General features: G+C 41.2%; 1 protein-coding gene across 2 annotated transcripts in view; it reads left to right on the forward strand.

Annotated features, from left to right (window-relative positions):
• Positions 1–16,713: 16,713 nt before the first annotated feature.
• tbc1d2b (TBC1 domain family member 2B) overlaps positions 16,714–24,722 on the forward strand; it is a 36,549-nt gene continuing 28,540 nt past the window's right edge. The window contains exons 1-3 of one of the 2 annotated variants that reach the window (XM_012966713.3): positions 16,714–17,405; positions 19,518–19,671; positions 23,227–23,389. In XM_012966713.3, the coding sequence (XP_012822167.2) occupies positions 17,076–17,405; positions 19,518–19,671; positions 23,227–23,389 (647 nt within the window). In that variant the 5' untranslated portion in view covers positions 16,714–17,075. The remainder of the gene's footprint in view (positions 17,406–19,517; positions 19,672–23,226; positions 23,390–24,722) is intronic. The other variant, NM_001045733.1, reaches the window with a different exon arrangement.

A 24,722-nucleotide genomic window follows, 5' to 3' on the forward strand; every position in this document is an offset into this window, starting at 1 on the left:
TTCAGATTGCTAAACCTAAAGGGAACAGATTTTCCTATAAGGATCGATACCCCTGAGGAGTGCGTGGAATAGGTGGAATGATAGGCCCATCCTATCCACGGGTGTTTAAGCGCTAGGATTTTAGAGCCTGTCAGGTGTGTTTCTTGGAGAAAGGCAATAGAGGTAGAGTGTCTTTTGAGGAAGTCTAACACTAGTCTGCGCTTGATTGGGCAATTGAGGCCCCTCACATTCCAACTTGTTAACTTAATCGCCATGATTTGGGGTTGGGTGAGTATTTAAAGGTATACCGGTGCAAAACTCCCTCCCAATGCATACATACATAATACCATACACTTTGTTGTACATAGAAATTATACCAACATTTGTGCTGAGAAGAAGCAATTAAAAGGGGTTTCCCCGAACTTTTCCCCCCCTCCCCTTCCACCCGATTCCCAACTTTGGGTAGAACTTGTCCCATAACATAAACCATAACTCTGATCAGTGCTGGGGTGGGTCACTCCACTCCGTTAAGCTTCAGTTGTAAATTACTGGGGTAAGGTACAAAACTGTAACACGAGTAAATACAATCACCATTGCGTTGAGCCCGCAATGATCCAGGGCTATAGCAGGGTAGATAACCCGCACCTCGTGGAGGCCTGGTCCGGCCAAAGGATAAGTGGTGATCTGTGGCGGGTATTAATTACCCAGGGCAGGCCGATCTGGAGCCTTTAGGGGCGAACTCCTCTGTTATCCAACCACAAGTTGAGCTCCTGTGGTGCTGTGAAGAAAATAAAACGGCCATCCGCTTGCACCCGGAGCCTCGCTGGGTAGAGCATCGCATAAGGAAGACCAGCTTCGCGCAGCCTGGCCTTACAGCTTTGGAAGCCCGCGCGCTGTCTCTGTACCTCCATGGAGTAGTCGGCAAAGATGGATATGGCAGACGCTTGGAAGCGCAGGGTTCTGGCTTGTGTTCTGGCCAGTGTAAGTATCTTGTCTCGGTCCCGGGCATTTAGTAGTTTGGCGATTAGAGGTCTAGGGGGTGCCCCTGGAGGAGATTGCCTAGTTGGAACTCTGTGTGCCCGCTCAATTGCGAACATGGTAGAGAGCTGTGCGGCCCCGAAAATTTCTTTGAGCCAGGATTCTAGAAATGATTCTGGGGTGTTGCCTTCTGCCCGCTCAGGGAATCCTACAAATCGCAGGTTACTGCGCCGCAGTCGGTTCTCTAGGTCGTCGTTTTTGCTCAGACAGTCTACAAGTTGCTTTTGTAGATTACGGTATTGATTGGGCAGATCTCTGCACGAGTCTTCCAAGTTGCTGACTCGGGCTTCGACTGCTGTAGTGCGGTCACGCAGCTTTTGCAGGTCTGCCTTTATAATGGAGAGGTCAATCTTGATCTCCTCAGTTTTGGTATTTATAAGTGATGTGCAAGAGCTATTGGCTGCTCTAAGCTCTGCCATAACATCATGTAGAGTTGGTTCTATACAGCGTGGGGTTGTCCCCGGTGTGGTGCTTGATTGTGCCTGCGCAGCATTATCAGCGGTACTCACTGTTTGGTCGGGGCTGCTTGCGGTTTGTTCTGAGTCGGCGCCATTTTGGTTCGTTTCCCGGGCATATTTTTCAAGCCGGGCGGCTGCCTCTGAAGCTCGCTTATGTGCCTTATGTTGCCCCATCTGCTCTCTCTGGGGTAGGGGCCTCCTCGTGTGAGGTTCTGGCTCCGTTGCGAAAGGTTTATAGCGGGTTATTCAGGATAATTGCAGGATCAGTTGCGGAGCTCTACCAGGTACGTGCGCTCACATCGGTGGTCAGGCCACGCCCGGTCCTTTGCTTTTTAACTTGTTTATTAATGACCTGGAGGTGGGCATAGGAAGTACTGTTTCTATTTTTGCTGACGATTCTAAATTGTGCAAAACTATAAGTTCAATGCTGGATGCTGCCACTTTGCAGAGCAATTTGACAAATTTGGGAAACTGGGCAGTAAACAGGAAAATGAGGTTCATTGTGGACGAGTGCAAAGTTATGCACTTTGGTAGAAATAATATAAACACGAGTTACCTACTAAATGGTAGTGTGTTGGGGGGATCCTTAATGGAGAAGGAATTGGGTTTTTTTGTAGATAATAAGTTGTCTAATTCCAGGCAGTGTCATTCTGTGGTTACTAAAGCAAATAAAGTGCTGTCTTGTATAAAAAAGGACATTTACTCAAGGTATGATAACATAATTTTGCCTCTTTATATGTCCCTGGTAAGGCCTCACCTTGAGTATGCGGTGCAGTTTTGGGCGCCAGTCCTTAAGAAGGATATTAATGAGCTGGAGAGAGATGTGCAACTAAACTGGTAAAGGGGATGGAAGATTTAAACTATGAGGTTGGACTGCCAATGTTGGGGTTGTTTTCTCTGGAAAAAAGGCGCTTGCGAGGGGACATGATTACTTTGTACAAGTACATTAGAGGGGATTATAGGCAGATAGGGGATATACCTTTTTCCTGTACAAACGATCAGCAAACCAGAGGTCACCCCTTTAGATTAGAGGAACAGAACTTTCATTTGAAGCAGCGTAGGTGGTTTTTCACGGTGAGGGCGGTGAGGTTGGGGAATGCCCTTCCTAGTGATGTTGTAATGGCAGATTCTGTTAATGCCTTTAAGAGGGGCCTGGATGAGTTCTTGAACAAGCATAGTATCCAAGGCTATTTTCATTCTAAAATCTACAGTTAGTATTGATGTTGGTATATATAGTTTATGTATGTGAGTGTATAGATAGAGCAGTATACTTGGAAGGGTTGAACTTGGACTCATGACTCAGATGACACATGCAAGTGAAATAGATACTGAGACTAAGCTGCCAACACACGGGGCAGCAGTGTGTCTGTTGGAGGATGACTCCACTACGGTGAAGTATCAGTCAAGGCTTACAGCTCTGGGATCAGACCTCACTGGTTTAGAACGTCTTAAAGGAGAAGGAAAGTTAAAACTAATCAAGCTTTATCAGAAAGGTCTATGTAAATACAGCCATAAGCACTTACAGAATTGCTTCTCTGAGTCCTCAGGATTTCTTGTCTCTTTTTTTGTAAACATGATGTTCCAGTGTCTGACTTCCTCTTTCAGAAACAGCCTTAATTCCCGGGGCTAGAGTCTGTGCAGTTGTCTTCTCTCTTCACTCTCTTGCTCCCTCCTCCCCTCTCCTGCTCCCCACTCCCACCAGAATGCTAAGAACTCCCTCCCCCTCCCTTAGGAATGTGTGATCTCAGTTATAATGGCTAGAGACTGCAGGAAGGAAGCTGCTTAAAATGGCAGCTACTATCTTAAGCAAATGGAGAAAACTTCTAAAGCTGTTTACTCAGGTATGTTAATGGTTTCTGCAGAATAAATATATTTTTCTGAGTGGCACTAATGGGGCAAATCTATTGGCAGTAAAATGCCAAAATGACTTTCCTTCTCCTTTAAACTGCTGGAACTGACTATTTAGAAGGAAGAGATGAGGAGAGTTCCACTTTCCACTATGAGCACAGAACAACTGCAGCACCCCAATACCGAGCATTCCAAACCCGTAGTCAAGCTGACCCATGCAGCCTTTCCCTCTTTTGATAACTACCGGGAAGGAATCGTCACATACCTGCACATCTTTGAGATTATGTGTAAGGATTACACTTTATCTAAGGCAGAATGGACCAAGATACTTACTGGGATACTGGGGGGAAAAGCAAGTGATATCTATAGAGAGATCCATATCCCCAGCGTGCTGATTATGAGGAAGTAAAACGCGTACTGCTGAATCATTATGCTATCTCTCCAGAAACATATCGGCAGTCTTTCTGCACTCTAAGGGGCACATTTACAAAAGCACGAACGCTCGAGCGTTCATGCGAACGCTCCGAGCGTATTTTTGCTGATTTTTTCGAGCGTCCGCACGACTTTTTCGTACGGCGCACGACTTTTTCGGACGTTTGCACAATTGTTCGGTACGAAAATTTCGGGACTTTCGGGATCCCCAATACGATATTATCGTGACTAATACGATTTTTTCGTAAGCATTTTCGTGATAGATGCGATCTTCCGAAATTTTAGTTTCCAATGCGATTTTTTCCCATTCGTGATTCGGATTCGTGGATTAGTAAATGTGCCCCTAAGTAAACTAGCTTCTGATACGTACTGGGATTTTGGGAATTGATTGCAGAGAGCCTTTCACCAATGACACAATAACACTTGGGTGGAACATATTCACCACTTAGAGGGGATTATAGGCAGTTGGGGGATGTTCTTTTTTCCCATAAAAACAATCAACGCACCAGAGGTCACCCCTTTAGATTAGAGGAAAGGAGCTTCCATTTGAAGCAGCGTAGGTGGTTTTTCACGGTGAGGGCAGTGAGGTTATGGAATGCCCTTCCTAGTGATGTGGTAATGGCAGATTCTGTTAATGCCTTTAAGAGGGGCCTGGATGAGTTCTTGATCAATCAGAATATCCAAGGCTATTGTGATACTAATATCTACAGTTAGTACTAGTGGTTGTATTTATAGTTTATGTATGTGAGTGTATAGATTGGTAGATGTGGGTTAGGTGTGCTGGGTTTACTTGGATGGGTTGAACTTGATGGACACTGGTCTTTTTTCAACCCTATGTAACTATGTAACTATGTAACTATGTAACTTACAGCAAGTTTTAGAAAGGATTCAAAAGGCTAGTCTTACGCTAAGCCCAGGCAAGTTCCAGTTTGCCATGGCAAAGGTGCCTTATCTAGGACATTGTGTGGAAGAAGGGCAACTACACCCAGATCTTGCTAAGGTATCCCAGAAGCATTCTTTGAGACTGCAAACTACTATAGGAAATTCATACCTAACTATAGCTCCATTGTTAAACCCGTCATAGATCTAACCAGTCAGGAAAGAGGGACGCCAGTACAATGGACTCCCCAATGTGAGGAAAAGATGAACACCCTGAAGTCTGCCTTATCAAACACCCCAGTCCTGGCCACTCCTGATTTTACAAAACGTTTTATCGTTCAGACCAAAGCGTCCACTTATGGCATAGGAGCTGTGTTACAAGTGGATAACAAAGGAGAGGAACACAATTTTATCTACTTGAGCTGGAAGTTATTGCCGCGGGAAATAGCCTGCGCTATGGTGAAGAAGGAATGCATTGCTGTAGTCTGGGCCCTGTATCTGTATGGCAGTGACCTTACAGTGATGATCAATCATAATCCCCTCAGCTGGATGCAGTGAGTCTTGGGGGATAATGGGAAGCTACTTTGCTGAGTTTGATACTACAGCAGTATTTCTTCTCCATCCAGCACAGAGAAGAACAAAAGATCCTACCCGCACACCCTAGCTCTCCAAAAATTTTTTTGCTCGGTGCACACTGCTTGGAGGGATCGGCACCCTCCCAATTCCAATAGCCACAAAAAAGCACTGGCACTCAAAGCTGCAAAAAAGGGACAAGCCCTATAAAAATCTTTAATGCGGAGGTGCAACGTTTCGGGGCACAACAACCCCTTTATCACCAGCACCACAGTGGCAAACAACACGGTAATGCTGATGGCTTGTCTAAACAGGAAGATTGAGTTATACCCAATTCTGGGGTTCCAGGGTTTCACCCAATAATGGAGAAGCCTGGTAACAGCAATTCCGAAGGAGGGGGAGTGATGTGGCGGGTGCTCCTGTGCCAGTAGCCAGGGACTGAATATTTATGTATATAGTTTTACTTTGGTTGCAGTCGGCACAAGGTATTTATAAATAAATGTAACATTGAATCACAGTGCCTATCCTTACAATGAAGGAGTCTGTGAAGTCCAACAGCCGACTGTATAAAGTGGCCAATCAGAGACGCTCAAGAGAAGAAGCCGGTGACTGGGGACTTGCCAGTTGGATATTTAGTTAGAAGTTTTTCTGAGATAAAATAAAGGATTTTTTTTTTGCTGGTGAGCAGTCATTAATTAGATCAGCACCTGCAGTTAGTCATCACTTGTAATTTCAGCTTAGAGGTTACTATTCACCCACATGTGGTCCCCAGGGGCAAAAGGATGGTTGTACCTGGCAATATCATCTTCTCTGGTTTCTTAATGTTTCATCCTAAGTATTGAAGGGATTAACCAGGACAGGGCCTATATAAAACTTTAGTACAATGGCACGTGGGGCTATTTTAGGTGCTTTCAACACTGCATTCTTAGTAGCCCAAAATCAGTCTGGGGATCCAAGTTTTCACTAACAATAACACTAAAAATGAAAATATTTTAAAGTTTTTAAAATAAAATGAACTGTTGCCTGCACTGGTAAAAGTTTTATTTTTTCTTTAAAAATACTATAGTTAATATATATAAGCTGCTGAGTAGCCATGGGGCAGCCAATCAAGCTGGAAAAAATGAGATAAGGCACAGGTTGCAAAAGCTGATAGAATACAAGGGGAATCTATGCAGCTGACATGTTATCTGCTATGTAAACTGTGCCTTTCCTCCTTGTGATGGTCTGTGTGCTCCCTCAGAGACCACCTAATATAAGTTAATAACGCAGCTCTAACTGTAACAGGAAGTAGTGTGGGACTAAGTGTGAACTTTGATCATTAACTGGCTCGTGTGACATCTAACATGTATGTGTGCCCTTGATTTGTTCGTGTGCACTGTGAATCATATGATCCCAGGAGGCAGCCCTTAGTACTTAAAATGGCAGTTTTCTGTTTAGGATTGCCCAATGGCACATACTAATAAAAAAACTATTATTTTCTGAAAATGGTTTATTTGGATGAAGCAAGGTTTTACAAATGAGCTGTTTTATGCAATATATTTTTATAAAGACCTACATTTTTGGGAGGTATAAGACTCACTTCAGTTTCATTCAACTCACAACTGCCCAGGCGTACCTCAGCTAACTCAAAAACACACTCAAAAAGTTGTTTACATTGTCAGTCAAATGGTGTACAAGTGTAAACAGTTCTCCAGCCCATAAGAGGACCGTACCACCCCCATTTAGCATGACTGACAGATTGGTTTCTTGATGTATCCCACTCACTGAGATAATACTAGTTGGGGGGGGTATAAAAAAACCTTACATTATGTGGGTTTTTTGGTCCATGAGGCTGGTTGTCCTGTATCCTGATTTTAGGGTAAAATGAGCATTTTGTATTTGTATATTTGTTATATGGTAAAATACTTTAGTAATGCAAGCTATTCTATAGCTTGCAATATGTTTCAACTTACAATATAGTTACCTCTTTGCAGGATATAAGATGAAAACATATCCAATACCATTTTGTTAGGAATAACAGTTGCATACAACTTTGGCCTTATATAAAGTGATTAACCCAAAAAAGGAGGTCAAACCAGGAACACTATCAATTCCAGAATAAATTCAGCACTGGGTACAAATAAGCAGAAACAATGTCTCAGAGTCACATAGGCTATGATAACTGTGAGGCTTCAGTCACACCTGAGTCAGTCATGACCTAGAGCCTATAGTTAAGTGCCGGGTAAGCATGAAACGCGTGAGGCTTTGTATATGGGGTTTGAGTTGTTTTTAATGGACTGAAATAAATTTAAATTTTTTTAACTTTACTATCTTTGCAAAAATATATATTTAATGATTATGTTTTACTTTTTTGGTCACTAGATGATATACTTGCACAGCTCTAAACAAAATACAGTGGATATAAAAAGTCTACAATCTAAAAAGTCTGATAAAATGTCAGGTTCCTGTGCTGTACAAAAATGAGACAAAGATAAATCATTTCAGAACTTTTTCCACCTTTCCAATGTGACTTATAAACTGTACCACTCAATTGAAAAACAAACTGAAATCTTTTAGGTGGAGGGAAGAAAACCAAAAAAACTAAAATAATGTGGTTGCATAAGTGTGCACACCCTTAAACTAATACTTTGTTGAAGCACCTTTTGATTTTATTGCAGCACTCAGTCTTTTTGAGTCTATCAGCATGGCACATTTTGACTTTGCAAGATTTGCCTACTCTTCTTTCCAGAAACACTTCAAATCTGTCAGATTGCAAGAGCATCTCCTGTGCACAGCCCTCTTCAGATCACCCCACAGGTTTTCAATCGGATTCAGGTCTGGGCTCTGGCTAGGCCATTCCAAAACTTTAATCTTCTTCCGGTGAAGCCATTCCTTCGTTGATTTGGATGTATGCTTTGGGTCGTTGTCATGCTGAAAGATGAAGTTCCTCCTCATGTTCAGCTTTCTAGCAGAAGAGTGAAGGTTTTGTGCCAATATTGACTGGTATTTGGAACTGTTCATAATTCCCTCTATCTTAACTAAGGCCCCAGTTCCAGCTGAAGAAAAACAGCCCCAAAGCATGATGCTGCAGGTGGAAAAAGTTCTGAAAGATTTATCTTTGTCTCATTTTTGTACAGCACAGGAACCTGACATTTTACCACGGGTGTGTAGACTTTTTATATCCACTGTATATGCTTCATGATCTCCTTGCTATTGGCTTTATTTGTTATTCCAGTTAATAGATCCCATACACCTATGGGATCTTTTAACCGGAATAACAAATAAAGCTAATAGCAAGGAGATCATGAAGCATATACAGTGGATATAAAAAGTCTACACACCCGTAGACATTTAGAATCACACCCGTAGACATTTAGAATCATAATATTTATGCTATTTTGAAACATTTTGTGACAAGTTACAGTTTGGATTCTGATAAAATACATTTAACCCTTTAAGTGCCACCGGACGTAGAATCTACGTCCTGTGTATCAAAGTACCTATGTGCCACAGGAAGTAGATTCTACGTCCTGCTGCACTTCCGGGTTTGGGAGCAGAGGAGCGGCTTTTCAAGCCGCTCCTTTGCTCCCCATTCGTTCCCCAGCCCCTAGGCAACGAGCACAGGCGGGGAACGAGTGGCCCCTGGGGCGCAATCGCCCAGGGGCCCCATAGCACATACCTGCCATCCACGTGGCTTTCCCTGCAGTGCCTCTGCCTTCTCCAGCTTCCCCCTCTGGCCCCCCCTCCTTTCTGCACCGCCCCCTCACATGGACTGCAGCTGCTGTGCCTGCTCATGTCTCTTCTGCAGATCCTCAGCTTCTAGACCCCAGGTAAGTGCCAAATACACACACACACACACTTATTACACTAATACACACTTATACTTACACTTACACACACACATACATTTTTGGGGGGGTGGGGGGTTTCACACATTCACAGCACTTACAGCACTCACACATACTTGCGCACACACACACATGCACACAAAACACATTTTACCTAGTGTACACACTCACTTACACACTTATGTAATTTTGTAATTTTTTTTTTTCGCATCGTTTTTATTCTTGCCAGAAAATTTTTTTTTATTGCCATTGCCGATAGCAATACCTTGTGTATTATTTTGGAGTTTCTACTACATTTTCTGTGATTTTTAGGTATTTTATTGCATTTTTAGCCATTTTATTGCATTTTCATTTATGCAAAGTTGTTGTTCGCTTGACTTTGTCTGTAAAACTTATTTGCCCAAGCCAAAATACTCAAACTGTTATTCTGACTGCAGATAATATTAGGCAAAAAAAAAATAAAAATTTTAGTGATTTTTATTTTTATCAATTTTATTGCATTTCACATTGTTCTTTATTACTTGTCTTTGCACATGGACATTTTGTCTGCTGTATTTCAATTTGGCATCCTCTGTACCCCACATAGTTTGGTAAATCTATGCATATTGGGCATCAAACTGTTCAGTAGACCCCTGGCGTTCATATTTAGAATGTTTTATGTTGATACGGTACAAAATGTGGGGGTACATAATGTGGTAAAATGCAAGCTTTGTGACAATTTTCAGAAATGCCATAAAAACCGTTCTCTTTAGCATAGCTTTGTAGTTTGGTTGTTTGCAGTAGAAAGTTGTATTTACCCATTTTTGTTTTGTCAGAATGTGTACTTTTGGAAAATGTATAGTTTTCTTATGGCACATAATGCACATGCCGGTAGCTTATATTTCAGCGTATACACTTTGTATGCACTAACTTCCTTTTGGGGTCTCTAAATGCCAGATACATTGGTGATCCTATGCACAATGGGCATCAAACTGTTCAGTGGACCCTCGGCTTTCATATTTAGGATGTGTTTTCTTGGTACCTAATGTTATGTGGGAGATAAGGTGCTTGAAAGTGGAAGATTTGATGTGATTTTCAGGTATTTCATCAAAACCGACAATTTTTGGAAAGCATTGTGACTCTAGTTTGGAGTAGAAAGACATGGGTACCAATTTTGAATTTGCCTGAATGTGTACTTTCCAAAAATATATGGTTTTGGGGGGTCAATGTATTTTTTTGTGTTTTTACCCCACAGAAAATGCAGTAAACGTGTTGAATTTTCAGTAGCTAAAGAGACCTCTGGGGCAATTTCTATGCACTAACTTGCTTATGGGGTCTCTAAATGCCAGATACATTGGTGATCCTATGCACAATGGGTATCAAACTGTTCAGTGGACCCTTGGCTTTCATATTGAGGATGTATTTTCTTGGTTTAATATTATGTGGGAGATATGATGCTTGAAAGTGGAAGATTTGAGGCGATTTTTTAGAATTTTCTTAATTTTTCATAGAAAATGCTAAATTCAGTAAAGCATTGCCGTTTGGTACTTAGGAGTTGGAAGACAAACTTACCCATTTCGGATTTCTCAGAATGTGTACTTTTCAAAAAAATATGGTTTCCTGGGGTAAACCTAATGTTCCAGGATTTTTGGCTTTGGAATCTAAAGTATGCCGTATTCTGCTGTAATGCTTCGAAAATGTAGTAATTTACTGCTGGGAGTTTTTGATCTATAGAAGTCAGAAATCTCAAAAAAACTATACATATCAGGTATTGGCACGTTCGGGAGACATGAGGCTTTCCAAATCAGTTGAATTTTTGTCCATAAAATAAAATATCTTTCTGGTATAAATCCCTACATCATGAAAAATAGCATTTTTTCTTTTTTTTTTGTATTTCAAGCTCTAAATCTTGTTCCAGAAGTGGAAATACACAAAAACTCAGGATTTGGAAAGCTCAGGTTCTCCTGAAAAAATCAATATATAATTTGCCTACCTAAACCTAACCCTTCCCCCAGTAAAAACCCCTAAATTGAGAGAGCACAGAATGTTTACAAAACGTCTGGCACTGAGGGGAACCAAAATGTCAAATTCTGCTGGCACTTAAAGGGTTAAAAGATAAAAGTTATGTTGAAGCTATTTGCTTAGAAGATAGCGCAACCATTATTTTATGATTATTATTTTTTTTATTTATTTATTTATTTTTTATTAGTTTTATTTTCTGTGAATAAAATTATCTTGTGTAGGCAACATGCACACTGCACATGCATACTGCTGTTGTTGGACCTTGTAACCCATACCAGGGTATATCTGTTAAAGTATTTATATGGCTCAAGCTGTCTCCATTTTAGGGAGCACAGAGGTGCAAAGACCAATTGAGCTTCTTGGGGTACATTTTGGCCTTACATTGCAGATTGCAGGATGTAATCATGTGCACAGTACAAAGTTGTGTACACATAAAATTCAATATCTTGTTGACACAAGTAGACTCTAGATGAAAATCAGCATAAAAACATCTTCACTTATTAACTAGAATACACGGTCTGTGTTCCCTCATCAGTATATCCCTTGGCAAACAGTCAGAAATAAAGAGTTGGTTTTTTAAACCTGGTTGGCCCTTTTACTTGGAGTACTATGAGTTTTAATTCCGTCATTTTTTCCAGGATTTAAATTCTGAGTACATACATCAGTGCGTAAAACAATTGTACCTGTCAGCTAGTGCTAGGAAAATGTTGCACCTTTATTTGGTATGTGTAACATATATGTTTGGCTACGCATTGTTATAAATAGCACTGTAAATGTCAGCAGTGTAATTATTTATACATCTTAATTTCCCCACATCCAGCAGTCATGCACATGTATAAAATTTTAATTATTTATTTTTTGTCCTAAATTATTTGCAATAAGCACAGAGGTTCTATCCCAACATCTCTTAGCCAAACTGAAACAATAAAGCACCTTGTATCACTTTGCTTACAACTTAAACCCTCTGGGGATCTTAAATGCAGATTTTAAATTAAATTTAAGATATTTGAGTGATTGTGAGAATGCATCAGCTACACTCATACACAAAATGACAACATATTTATCTTTTTGGGTGCTCATATGGGATATATATATAAGAGGTCAATGAATGAAACTAGCAGATGAAGAAAAAAAGATCTTGTAAATGTAACTGTAATACCTTGGAATGCTCTATAAAAATAAAAAAAATGATCATCCTCCAATACTACTCTGCTTTCAATAAACAATAAAAACAATGATAACATTATAACTGCCATGCAAATTAAAGAAATATTTCTTGACCTTTAGCATTATATAAGCTTTTGAGATCAAAATTGCTAGGCACAAATGCTAGGCACCAAAATTGGTGAACGTAAAGTATCTAAGTTTGCAGTGTACAGAAAACTTGTACCTAACATCTGCCTCAACAATGCAGTATGTACTAGTACTGTAAATTTTGTATTTGCAGATAAGGGGCACAGAAATATTTAAAATAAAGTGAAGCATGGGTCTATTAAAAAATAGTTACTGGGAGCTAAAAAAGAAAATGTGCTTAATGAACAGAACTAGGGGGTTAAAGTGGACCTGTCACCCAGGCATAAAAAGCTGTATAATAAAAGTCCTTTTCAAATTTAACATGAAACCCTAACTCATTTTTTATTAAAACAACCATACCCATTATAAAAGCATTTAAAAATCCCAGCTATCAGTCATATATTGCCTAAGGCATAGAGGCGGGGCATACAGTTACTTTCACTTTGAATTCAGAACTTCTTAGATGTTGCTGCACTCCTCGCATTCCCCCTCCCTCCTCACCATCTAATTTTGTAACCAGTGCATAGGCATGAGCATCAGGTCCCCCCGTATGGCACATAAACAAGATTTTGGCAAGATATAAATCTTGCCTTAATAACAGTGTCCACAAAATGGCAACTGTCTTCTTGCTGCAATTGTGAATTCCAAGGCTAAAGAAAAGAAGATTCAAATAATTTTTATAGTGTATGTGAAGTTTATTTTACTTGACAAACACAATAGAAAACAATTTGGAATCATTTCTTAGGGTGACAGGTCCTCTTTAAGGTTTTTGTTGCCTATCATTTTCCCTTAATATACACAAAAGAGTAACTTGTGTGACAGGACTCACACTAAAGAAGAACCAGGGCCAGATTTAACTTTTCGGCGCCCCAAGGCCGCCCCCGCCCCCCCCCCCCCACGAGTGCGCATGCGCAATCGCACATTCAAACTCCCATACGGAGCAGTGGGGAGAGGTCCCGACTGCACCGTATGGGAGCCAAATTTAAAAAATCTGTTGCGGCGGGGCGGCATGCCGCCCCTAAACTTGTGCCGCCCTAGGCCCGGGCCTTTGTGGCCTTTCCACAAATCCGGGCCTGAGAAGAACAGAACAAATTTGCCTTCCTGCCAGTCATGTCTGATGCATATGAATTAGTGCAAGCATAATGGTGTAGCTTGTGTACATGATGAGTCTTAAAATGCCCACCTATTGATGTCTATGCAAGCTTCTTGGTAGCCGTACTCTTTAATAACACCAGAAACAACCACTTGACATACAGTTGACTGTATTCTCCGTAACTACCTGACCTTTTAGATCCCCAAACCTGTGCTTCCTGCCTTAACTTTGCCCAACCCTGTTTAAGAGAGGCTATTATTTTTAATTTTTCTAATTTACTTCATCTTATCATGGACTGGATGAAAAGCCAATCTTTCATCTTCAAATTAAGCTAAAGGCCTATTTAAAAGGATTATATTTTTAAGAAAACACTGTAGAATGGCCGTGTTCTGGCACCAAATTTAGAATATATTGCCCTGTCTTGCTGCCAGCAAGGGAGGTAAGCCCTTGAAGTAATTTCTGTTCCGGTGGGCCCCAAGTACCTTAAGTCTGACATTATGTACAGGACTGCCATATGCCCACAGAAACTTTATGCACTAGCGATGCTGCCCCCCTTGCCCCCTGCCTCGATTTAGCAGATTTAATAGGTGGCAAAACTATCTATAACAGTGGCGTGTTCCCTAAAGGATTCATTTGGCAATTTACTACAAAAGATATTATGTTACAGGCCAAGCTGCCACTTGGTATCGATATTTTTGTATTTATTTGTCTTCTCACCCCATAATTGTTTACTCTCACTGGCCCTTATGCTATGTATACTGTCCCCTTGTGTATTTTGTTCTCGTTTTTTGTCTCTTTACTTCCTAATCCTCCTGCTGTATTTAGTTTCTTTGTCTTTCTCAAGCCAACATTTCATCTGTACTTCTTAGTCTCACTTTACCCTGTCTGCATAGCTTCCTCAGCAGCAGCACAGCCATGAGGGATTTACAAGAGGTCCTGCTCTGTAAAGTTCTGTCTGAGGATCCACTATACACATACGTTCAAAATGTTTTTAGGCCCGAATTTAATGAAAAGACACATAGGTTTAAGCCTAGGACAACAGACTGAACCAGCTCATTAAACAATTAGCCCGGTTAAACTTCTATAACTATTTAAGAATTAGGGGCAGATTTATCAAAATGTGAGTTTAGAGCTTAATATATAAAGAATCACCCACATTCTATTCATTGCTATGGGGTTGTTAGAAGCATATTTATCAGTAGGTAAAAGTTAGAACTCACCATTTGATAAACAAGCTTCTAAAAAAACCATAGGAATAAATAGAATGTGGGTGAATTTTTATGTAGTAAGCTCTAAATCTGCCCCTTAGTCTGAGAAAACTGCAGTCTGTGGAAGTTAAACATTTGTAACTATTTATTTCATACATATCATAGCTAGAGTTTGTGGCACTATTAATGGGTGTTACACAACACACTGGCCAAGGCCAGCTCAAATCTATCCCTAAATATATTTTGCCTGTTGTTTTCATTTGCTAAAAATCAATAACCTTCTTTAAAAATTCTACAAAGAACTAAAAGGTCATTATTTTGTTCTTACTTATTAAATCCCTCTGGCTGAAATCAGAAAAATAGGGGCAAGGTGCTCTAAACAAGCTCTTCCCTTTCTCTGAATCACTGCCTGTATTTCAGGCTTTTAAATAAGACATAGTTGAACAGGGGTCTGATCTTGACAACAGCAGCTACAGACATTTCAACTCATGGATTTTTCAGGCATCACTTGCGGCAACAACCCAGTCACCTGCTGCATGTAATTTGCACTTGAGCTACAGTAACCATCACCCACCACCACTGAAAATGCATTCAAACTACCCCAGAAAAAATACAGCAAAAGTGGAAGCAAATATGAGCACAAAAAGTTGTGTTTTTCATGCAACAGCTTCTGTCCACCAGCAGAGAAAACACAGGTGGAGAGTTGAGGCACAGCTTAACATGCCTTTAGCTTTATGCTATACCCGCTGCTAACTAGATCTTTCACCTGCCCTTGAGTTTTGTCTCATTTTAGCTTTTCCCCCCCACAATTTTTTTTCAAGTTCTTTTGATTTTCATCCTGCATCCACCTTTTGATTGTTTTGTAATTTCACCCCACCCTTTACAGTAACTTTGCCTGGCAGACAGGAACAGTTGTGAAGAAGAGGCAGCCGCTTTGAGGATTCATACCACTTCAACATCACTTGCTGGATATGATGTATCTCCAGAGACATGAGCTGCATGGCGAACTAATCAAAGGGATCCAATCAAATTGCAGTGCACTTCTTTAAAAAGAAAAGCACATCCAGCAGAATTCCAATTCTGTAACAAGATAAAGGCTTCTACAAATCTTGTTACCATCATTCCTATAAGGAAGATGTTTTACTTTCATGGCCAGAGTATATGGATATGTTTTATTTAAGTTATAACCACTAGCAGGGACGGACTGGGCCGCCGGGACACCGGGAAAAATCATGGTGGGCCCCGGCTGTGGTGGCCCTTGCCCGCGCCCCCCCTGCCCGACCGCTACTGCCCCGATGAGTTAAATTTACGCGCTCGGGGGAGGACGTTGGGTGGGGGGCCCTGCGAGGGGGGTTGGGGTGCCCTCCGGGGGGGGCACGGGCACCTGCAGTGCCCCTGGGGTCACCCCCCAGTCCGACCCTGACCACTAGCACCTAAATCCAGGGCCAACTCTCCATTTTTATGCCCAAATGGGCCTTTCTACCTCAGATTCTTTCATTTCCCCTGGCCCTAGTTTGCACAAGAAAGTTTTCCTTTTTGGTCAAGTTGGTGAAGAGGCTCTGATAGTGCCAGGTACTGTCAACCACAAAATGTCTGAAAACCTCCCATGTCATCATAAAAAAAAAAAGAAAAACCCAAAAACTAAAGATTAATTATGGTATCAATAGATTTTCCTTAATTAGCCCATACATATTCCCTAAATTGTGAAAAATTGTGTTCACATAAAACACTGGCCTGGAACTCGAAGTAATCTTAAGTCTGTTTATGGGTAATTGACAGCTGGTGTGGTGTAATGCTTCTGTGAAATAGAAAGACCCCTGCCAACACCAGTTCTTTTTGGTTAAATTTGAAAAAAAGGCTCTAATGCTGGAAGGGTATTGTTGGCAACCAGGAAAAGTGTTTTTAGTCCGCCAGCACATTGCAAGCTGAGGTGGCGGAGTGCATGGCGTGCAAGCAACATAAAAAAAATCATTTTCCTCATTTTTTTTGTAGGCAACTACAGCAATTGGCGAGAACCAGATTATTACTGGCGGTACTGCTTCACATTAGCGCTTAGATTTAGTCGTGACTCCAGTCTCGCGTGATGAGACTTGTGGCGTCGGGGTTTTCTGTAAAACTGGGGTAGGAGGAGGAACTTGCTTTGTGGGCGGTGTAAGTAGCGATCCGGGGCTGCGGGCAGTTTTAGGAGAAGTTGGACTGTTGGGGTATGCATTTGCTTGGATTAGGGAGTAAACCTTCAACTCCACCCCCAGCCTACCAATCCTTATATACTCTACTGGGACGAAAACGGTGGTGAAACACAGAAAGGCGTGTAGCGGAAAGAAGATGCAGGCACCTGAGCTCCCGCCCTCCCTTCCTAAATCTGCAGCTCACTGACAGCAGGGGGGCGGTAAGTTGCCATGCAAATATACAGGCAGCAGGATAGTGGCAAGGCCTGAGCAAAGAGATGCCTGGGGTGGAGGATCCGTGTGACAGTCAAGGCACACCCCCTGAAGAGCCCAGTACCAGTGTGGCCCCTGGAGAAGCTGCCAAGGAGCAGTCTCCTAGACTCTGTGGCTACCTAGCCAAACTGTCAGGCAAGGGTCCTCTGAGAAGCTTCAAGAATCGCTGGTTTGTGCTAGACCCTCGCAAGTGCCAATTTTATTACTTCAAACACCACCAGGATGCCCAGCCACTTGGGCAAATTGATATTGGAGATGCCTCTTTCAGTTACGACTTAGAAGCAGAAGAGGGGCAGTTTGAAATCCACAGCGCTGGAAGGGTGTCCATTCTCCGGGTATGTGTGTTTGAAAATCCACTGGCTAGGAACAAACGTCAGAAAAATAGAATTCTGTATCAAAGTGAATGCTGAGTTAAAGCTTCTGAAAACATTTGTACTAATGCATGCATAAATGCGAGATATGTTATATGTGCTTTACATTCTAACTCAGAATATGACATTTAATGAAAACAGCATTATAGAATAAGATAATGCTCCTATTGTGCCTCCCAATGCAAAATATGTTTACAGGAGGATCCTCATTACCTATGTGTATTGATCATTAAGACATGTACATGCTTGCACAAACTATATTCATATGCTGCTGTATATACATAGAGATACTGTAGTGTGGGTCAACAATAGCTGGAGAATCAAATCCATGATTCCCGACACCCCTGTGCCCTTCCTTTGCTTGGCAGGCCTGCATGCCTATAACTGTCTTTATTGATGAATGGATTCTTCTGGTTTGTGTATGTGCACTGTGATCCCACACCAACCCACAATGTAATGAGCATGCACAGAGCCTCAGATACTGGAGAAAGGGCTTCACTATTAGCCATTACATTTGCAATAACTTTGGAAAAAAATATTCTGAGGGCTGCCCATGAGCCTACAGCACCTGCAGGCCAGGTAAATTGGGGGTCTATTAATAATAATATATATAATATTAATAATAACAATAGCAACAAGAGTACAGATTCTGGAAGAATGTAAAGGAGGTAATGGAATATTTAGCAAACAGTCCTATTATATAGAATTTTTGGGGGGCTGCAGTGGTTCTTGCTGGGGCCCACCTATGGGATCTTTACCCTGGGTTAGCTAGTGCTTTCAAGTGGTCCAGCTTCTCATAGGGATTCTGTACCTTCAGTATGTACAGATCAGCTGTAAATTGGGTCAGGGAAGTGACCCAAAATTTTGAGCTTTAAGGTACTTACAGATGAGTATTTCTTCATACAGTACCTTGCGGTTGATTTTTCATATGTTACACGCAAGAAATGCAGAAATTAACATAGGCTGTTCTTTTCAATGAGTACTTACTCTACCGCAAGAAAGCGCTGAACGCAGGCAGAACACAACTTTATGCGTTCTCCTTTTGTTTGGGGCTTCCCTGTGGCAGAGTGAGTGCAAACTCATTGAAAAGAAAAGGCTGCGTTCCCCTGCGTTTGGTGGAATGCATAAAAAATCCATTACAAGAAAACGCAAGAAAAACGCTTGACTGTAAGCGCCCTTAAATTCTTCTACTTTTTTCTGTCAGGGTTTGTTTTTACACTGTTAATATTGAACCAGTTAGTAACTTAACCTCCAACTAGTGACTCACTTTGGCATTCTTCCACCTTTGTCCATATGTAGATGCAAATAAGTATTCCTAGTGTGGACTGTGTATGCAGGAAAAATATATTTCAGTGAATCATTTCTTCTTAATAATTCTGTAGAGAATCTGTTTGTTAGATAAATGGCAGCATTGTGTAAAACTGTCAGAACATAGTCCTTGCACCCTGGAATTCAGCATGTGGTATAACACAGCTCTTAAAAGAGAAGGAAAGGCAAAGTCACTTGGGGGTGCCAACATTTTAGGCATCCCCAAGTGACTTAAATCATCTACCTTTTACCCCGGGCTGGTGCCCCTTTTCAGAGAGAACAGCACCAGCCCGGGGTAGCTGCATCGCTTCCTGCTTTGCGTGCGCATATGCGCAGTAGAGTGAAAAAGCCGAACTTTAACAGAGAAGTTGGCTTTTCACTCTACTGCGCATGCGCCGGTCGTGGGGTCCCGGCAAAACAAAGCAGGAAGGAGGAAGCGCTCACTACAGGTACCCCAGGCTGGTGCTGTTTTCTCCTAACAGGGGCACCAGCCCAGGCTAAAAGGTAAGCGATTAAATTCACTTGGGGGTGCCTAACATTTTGGCTCCCCAAGTGACTTAGCCTTTCCTTGTCCTTTAACAACAAGATATGTGTTTTTCATTCAGTTTTCAGTAATATATTGAGAGGATATTAGGCAAGAAGTTCTTGGATAGGAGTACATCATCATAGGAGGGTGGTAGTCATATGATTCATAGACTGATTTATAGTAAGGCTTAATTTTCATACATGTTCCCTACAGTCTTTCACTTTCTTTGTGCTTTTTCTAAGGCTCCCAGCCGACATGCCATGACTTATTGGCTTCAGGAGTTACAGCAGAAACGCTGGGAATACTGCAACAGTTTTGGAGCATTAAAGAGAGAAAGCGTAATAAACCCTGCATCTACGAAGGTTCCCATTGGGCTTGTGGCCAGAGAAAGTCCAGGTAAGATTTCTGACATTTATTTTTTTACTTAAAACCTGAGTGCAGCTTTCATTTAATAAGGTTAAAAGGTTTTTGAAGTGATATTTTTTTTTAGGGAAAAGTTAACCTAAAATTAAAATTGAGCATTTTCCAGTGCAGAACTAAGAAAAAGCTCTGCAGTCCCTTTCTTTTAAAGGGTTTGTGACATGTAGAATAATCCTTATAAAGATAGCTGAACAATTCATAATTAATGACTGTGCATTATATAAAATTAAGCAGTGGGCATCCTTGCCAAAGGCTAAACGTGCAAGTGGGGCTTGAATTGAGAAAGTTTAACAACCAACAGTGATACTGACATATTCCTCTATTGTAAGAAACGTGCTAGTGCAGGTATATCATCTGTTATCTGGAATGCTTGCGATCTGGGGTCCCAGATAAGGGATCTTCCTGTGATTTGGATCACCATACTTTAATGGGCTAATTTAGCAATTTTCGAGATTGTGAATTTGCATTTGTTTTTATAAATCAAATAAACTCTCATATCAAATCCTCGCTTATTTATTAATAAGGAAAAGTCATTTGAATTGAAAACTTGAATACTTCGAATTTTTTGAGAGTAAAAACTTTGAAAATATGGCTTGACTTTGTCAAGGACAATTCCCATTGACTTCTGTAGAAACTCGCAAGCTTTTAGATGGCAAATTTTTACACTCAAGTTTTCTGCACTTAATAAATTTATTAAAATTACCTTCAGTTAGTTACCTTCAGGTACAAGGTACTATTTTATTATTGCAGAGAAAAATGAAATCATTAAAAAAATACAATGATTTGCCTAAAATGGAGCTTTCTGGGTAATGGGTTTTATAGCATCTCCTCACTTAGCTTCTCCTGACACTCTGACCAGGTTTTAGTTGACTAAGTGCTGCTGGGTTGGAGGCAACAGGGGCCATTTTGGTACAAAGGAACTGTGCAGTGCTGCATGATTTATAATACTGACACGCTGTTTGAAGTTATAGGAACGTGCCAGAATTGGTTCAGTGAAGTATTAAACTGCCTTTTTTCTGTGAGCTTAGGTTAATAAATTAATAAATAGTTGCTGTATAATTTTCTATACCTGCTTCAGTTTGGGACAATCAAGCATTGGTTATTCAGTTAAAATCTCATTAGGCTTTCTGCTCTCTGGTTTGACACCTAGTTCGTTAGAGGCTGCACAACAAGCTTTTCATGCATTTATAAGTGTTGCAAATAAAAGTGTTAAGAAGGCATTTAAAAAAAGAGGTGGTATACAGCAGTAAGTGACTGGTTTCAGAATGAGTGTTAGTAGGTTTTTTGATGCCACAGAAGGTGAAAATAAGTTACATTTCAGGGAACTAGCCTCCCTTCATCAGAATGCTGCCAGACCTACACCCATCAAAAACCCACAGCTGGCTTAAAAGACGTCCTCCACTCAAAAACAAATTTTTTGATAGTTAAAGAAAATGTTACTCAAAGCAGCACAGCGGTGCAGTGGTTAGCCTTGCTCCTTGGATAGGTGTGTTCCACTGTTCCTTTCCAGCCAGGGCACTATCTGCAAGGAATTTGTTTGTTCTCCCTGTGTCTGCTCCCACAATCCAAAAGCATACAGACAGGCGAATTAGCTCCTGATAAAACTCACCATATTATGTGTGTCAATGTAATAGGATTGGGGTAGGGACTGATGCATAATCTCTGTAAAGTGCTTCAGAATAAGTTGGATATACATCACTTAAGGGCTGTGACACATGGGGAGATTAGTCGCTGCACGACAAATCTTCCTTGTCACGGGCGACTAAACTGCTAGAATTTAAATCGCCGGTGGTATAGCATATGTGGCGGCGCGATTTGCCCAAATTGCCTTGATAGGAAACTTTGGCGACTTTGGCAAATCGCGCCGCCCCATATGCCATCCCACTGATGACTTACATTCTAGCCGGTGGGATGGCATTTCGGAGAGATTAGTCGTCCGCAACAAGGAAGATTTGTTGTACGGCAACTAATTTCCCCGTGTGTCACAGCCCCAAGAATGGTTTCAACATTATTTGTAATGTAATTGCTGTTAAAAGCAGTATCTACCCATCTGTCAACTGCACACTTGGGTTTGACACCTGAAACTATTTTACAAGAGGCCTAGTCCTGAGGAGTTAGCCCTAGTCCTAAGGAGTTCAGCCATTGTTTCTCCTGAACAGAGGAGGGAGCCTGCAACATTGCTTGTCAGCAACTTACAATGCCGCTTCGACATCCTTTCCCTGGCAGTTTCGCAATAATTCACACTTCCAGTTATGTACATTGAAAGGTTAACACCTGCCTCAAGGAATCATGTGCTACCTGCACCTGTATTTAACTACTCACTATCTGCATTTTATTGCCTTTGCTTTGAAAAATAGATGTTATCTTAAATAAACCAGTAATAAGAAGTGTCCCCTCTTGCATGTCAGATGCACTGCTCCTTGACATATAAGCAGTTGTTCACTGCCCTATATGCCTTCCACTTTCCTTTGTTTCCATTTTTTGCATTATGTATTACTCTGATATCTGTTTCATAGTAGGATACCATGATGTATTTGTATTTATAATGTAATGTAGGGACCCATAGGGTTAAGTTCCCTATGGCTTTACCCCTACCTCTTCACAAGCTTTACTGTTATTGGGCAGAGCCCTTATACTCAGGTTTCAGTTATGTAACTGTATCCCTTATAGGTTTATACAGGTTGACCACTCCCCTTTCAGACTGATATAGTGTCTTGCAAGAAGGAGTGTCTCCCTTTTTGGCTGCAGGCTGCTCTCCAAGTAACAGCTCCATTGAGCCTGGAGGCAGACCCTAGCATTGTATCAGACCCAAAGCATTGTATCATAGGGGATACTATATCTCTAGTGAAAGCCGGGGACAGGGCCCCCGAGAATGAGAACAAGCAAGCACAGTAGATCTATTTAATAGCACTCTCTAGGAGAGGTGAGCACAGTCAGTCTATCTAGAAAGGGCAACCATTAGCCCCAACAAAGGAGATACTAAGAGTTTAGCCTACCCCAGGCTCTGTATGCCTTGCTGTAGGGAACACAGTTAAGACAAAGGATTCAGACTAGTACTTACCCCTGAACCAACGTTGACTGTAGGTATCCGTTCCAGTAAAGGGCATCCATCTTGGGCTATCAGCTAATACCATCTTCATATCTCCATCGTGGGCCATACCACTTACCACTGTGACATTCTATATCAACTGCTTATGAGTATATGACAACCCTGCATAACATCTGTGTCTTGGACAATAAATCTGTATTATAGTTTACCATAAGAATCCTCTGGCATCCATTTATACCAATTGCACCACACAATATCAGCTAGTTGTAGTTTTTGACTGACGCACTTTCTGTGTATAAGCGAATAAAACTGTTACATAGTATTTTTTTCTGTCACTTTTTGAATTTTATGGCAAACCCAAACTATCCCAAGAACATTTATATCTTTTTATATTACAGATACATGTAATATCTTTCCCAATAGATAAATAAGATTATGTTCGTATTGCTAGTTTTCATTCTGTGTATTTTCTTCTGTTTCAGATTATATGGGTATCCCTAACATAAATGATGCAGAACGGGCTCGCAACCAGTTTGCAGTTGAGACATGCCCAAGCGTTTTGGGTGATCAAACCTCTGCTGAGCAAGCTTCTAATAACCCAGCAGCAGTGCAAGTTTTGTTAAGGCAATGGAGTAATGATATAAGGTATGTACTAAAACAAAATCGTTAGCAAGTACAGTGCCAGATACAAAGTGCAACCATGTTTATAAAGCAACACAGCCAGGAAAGAGGAAATGCAACTATGTTATTGCAAGGCCACACTATTCTGCAATCTCATCAGAAGTTAGTCAAACACAAGCAGAAGCTGATTGTGTCACATTGGGTGCAACAGGCTGTACAGTTTACTAACTGTATTAACACATCTTGAATCTCTAGCCTTCTGTTTATACAGGAAGGAAGTCCAGCTATATGATGGTAAAGGGCCATTTATTTATTTTACAGCACGTCTGTACTCATCATTTAAATTCTTAGATGCAAAGGAACAAAAAAAAGTAGCTTTTGCCACCTCTTTTAGGGCAATGGACCCCAAGGAGATTAGTTGCCCATGGTTAATCTTTGCTACCGTGGGCACATGGGGTGTGCTCCCCTGTGGTCAGCAAAATGCCCTGTGATCCATTGCCCTGAAACCAGTAGTTTGTGTGTGGTTTCTTATATTATTTCCTTTGTAGTTGCAATATTTCTTTATATATGCATATTAGGGATGCACCGAATCCACATTTTAGGATTAAGCCGAACCCCTGAATCCTTCTAAAAGCTGCCAACTTGGCCCTTTCAGAACAGATTGCAGTTAATTGGCCCATGTATAGGGCCCTCTGAAGTCCAGTCCACTAATACCTAGAAAATCACTAGATATCCATTGGGTATGTTTGAAAACCCAAGGGGTCTCCATAGCCCTGTTGTATGATTTGGTTGTTAGTTCAGCATGTGGACAATTATTTGCAGACTTCACCAGACAAGTGGATCTCTTTTGTGTATGACTACCTTTAGAAAACATTATTTTCATGTCCATGGGGTATATGTTGTATATCATTTTGAATTATGGGAGCCTGGGTTTTTTCTTTTTTCAGCCAACCTTGGTATGCATTGCCAAAATTATTTTATTTCCTATTGCCAGTGCACCAAATATCTGACTGTTGGCTGGATTGAGTCTGGTTTGTGAGCTGTTTTAGAGCAGAGGTACCTGTGGTAACCCCATGAATACAGCACTGCCTGTGTTTGGCAGCATGTGTTTTTAAGGGACGATGTGGGGGCAGATAGGTGTCCTCCTGTGCCCTGTCTTGCATGTCATCCAGATATGTAAGTTAGGAAGTTGAAGAAGCTTCACTCTGCAACTCGCCCTTGGCTCTCTGCACTAAGGGTTTGCTCTTGCACTTCCTGCTTAAGATTATGGTAAATGACCACTAGTGAGTTTTTCCATGTGCCATTTCCAAAGAATTAGTCAAAAAGTCAACACAGTTGCAGAATTTCTGTTGTATGT

The sequence above is a fragment of the Xenopus tropicalis genome, chromosome 3 (assembly GCF_000004195.4).
Source record: "Xenopus tropicalis strain Nigerian chromosome 3, UCB_Xtro_10.0, whole genome shotgun sequence".
NCBI classification, from domain to species: Eukaryota; Metazoa; Chordata; class Amphibia; order Anura; family Pipidae; genus Xenopus; species Xenopus tropicalis.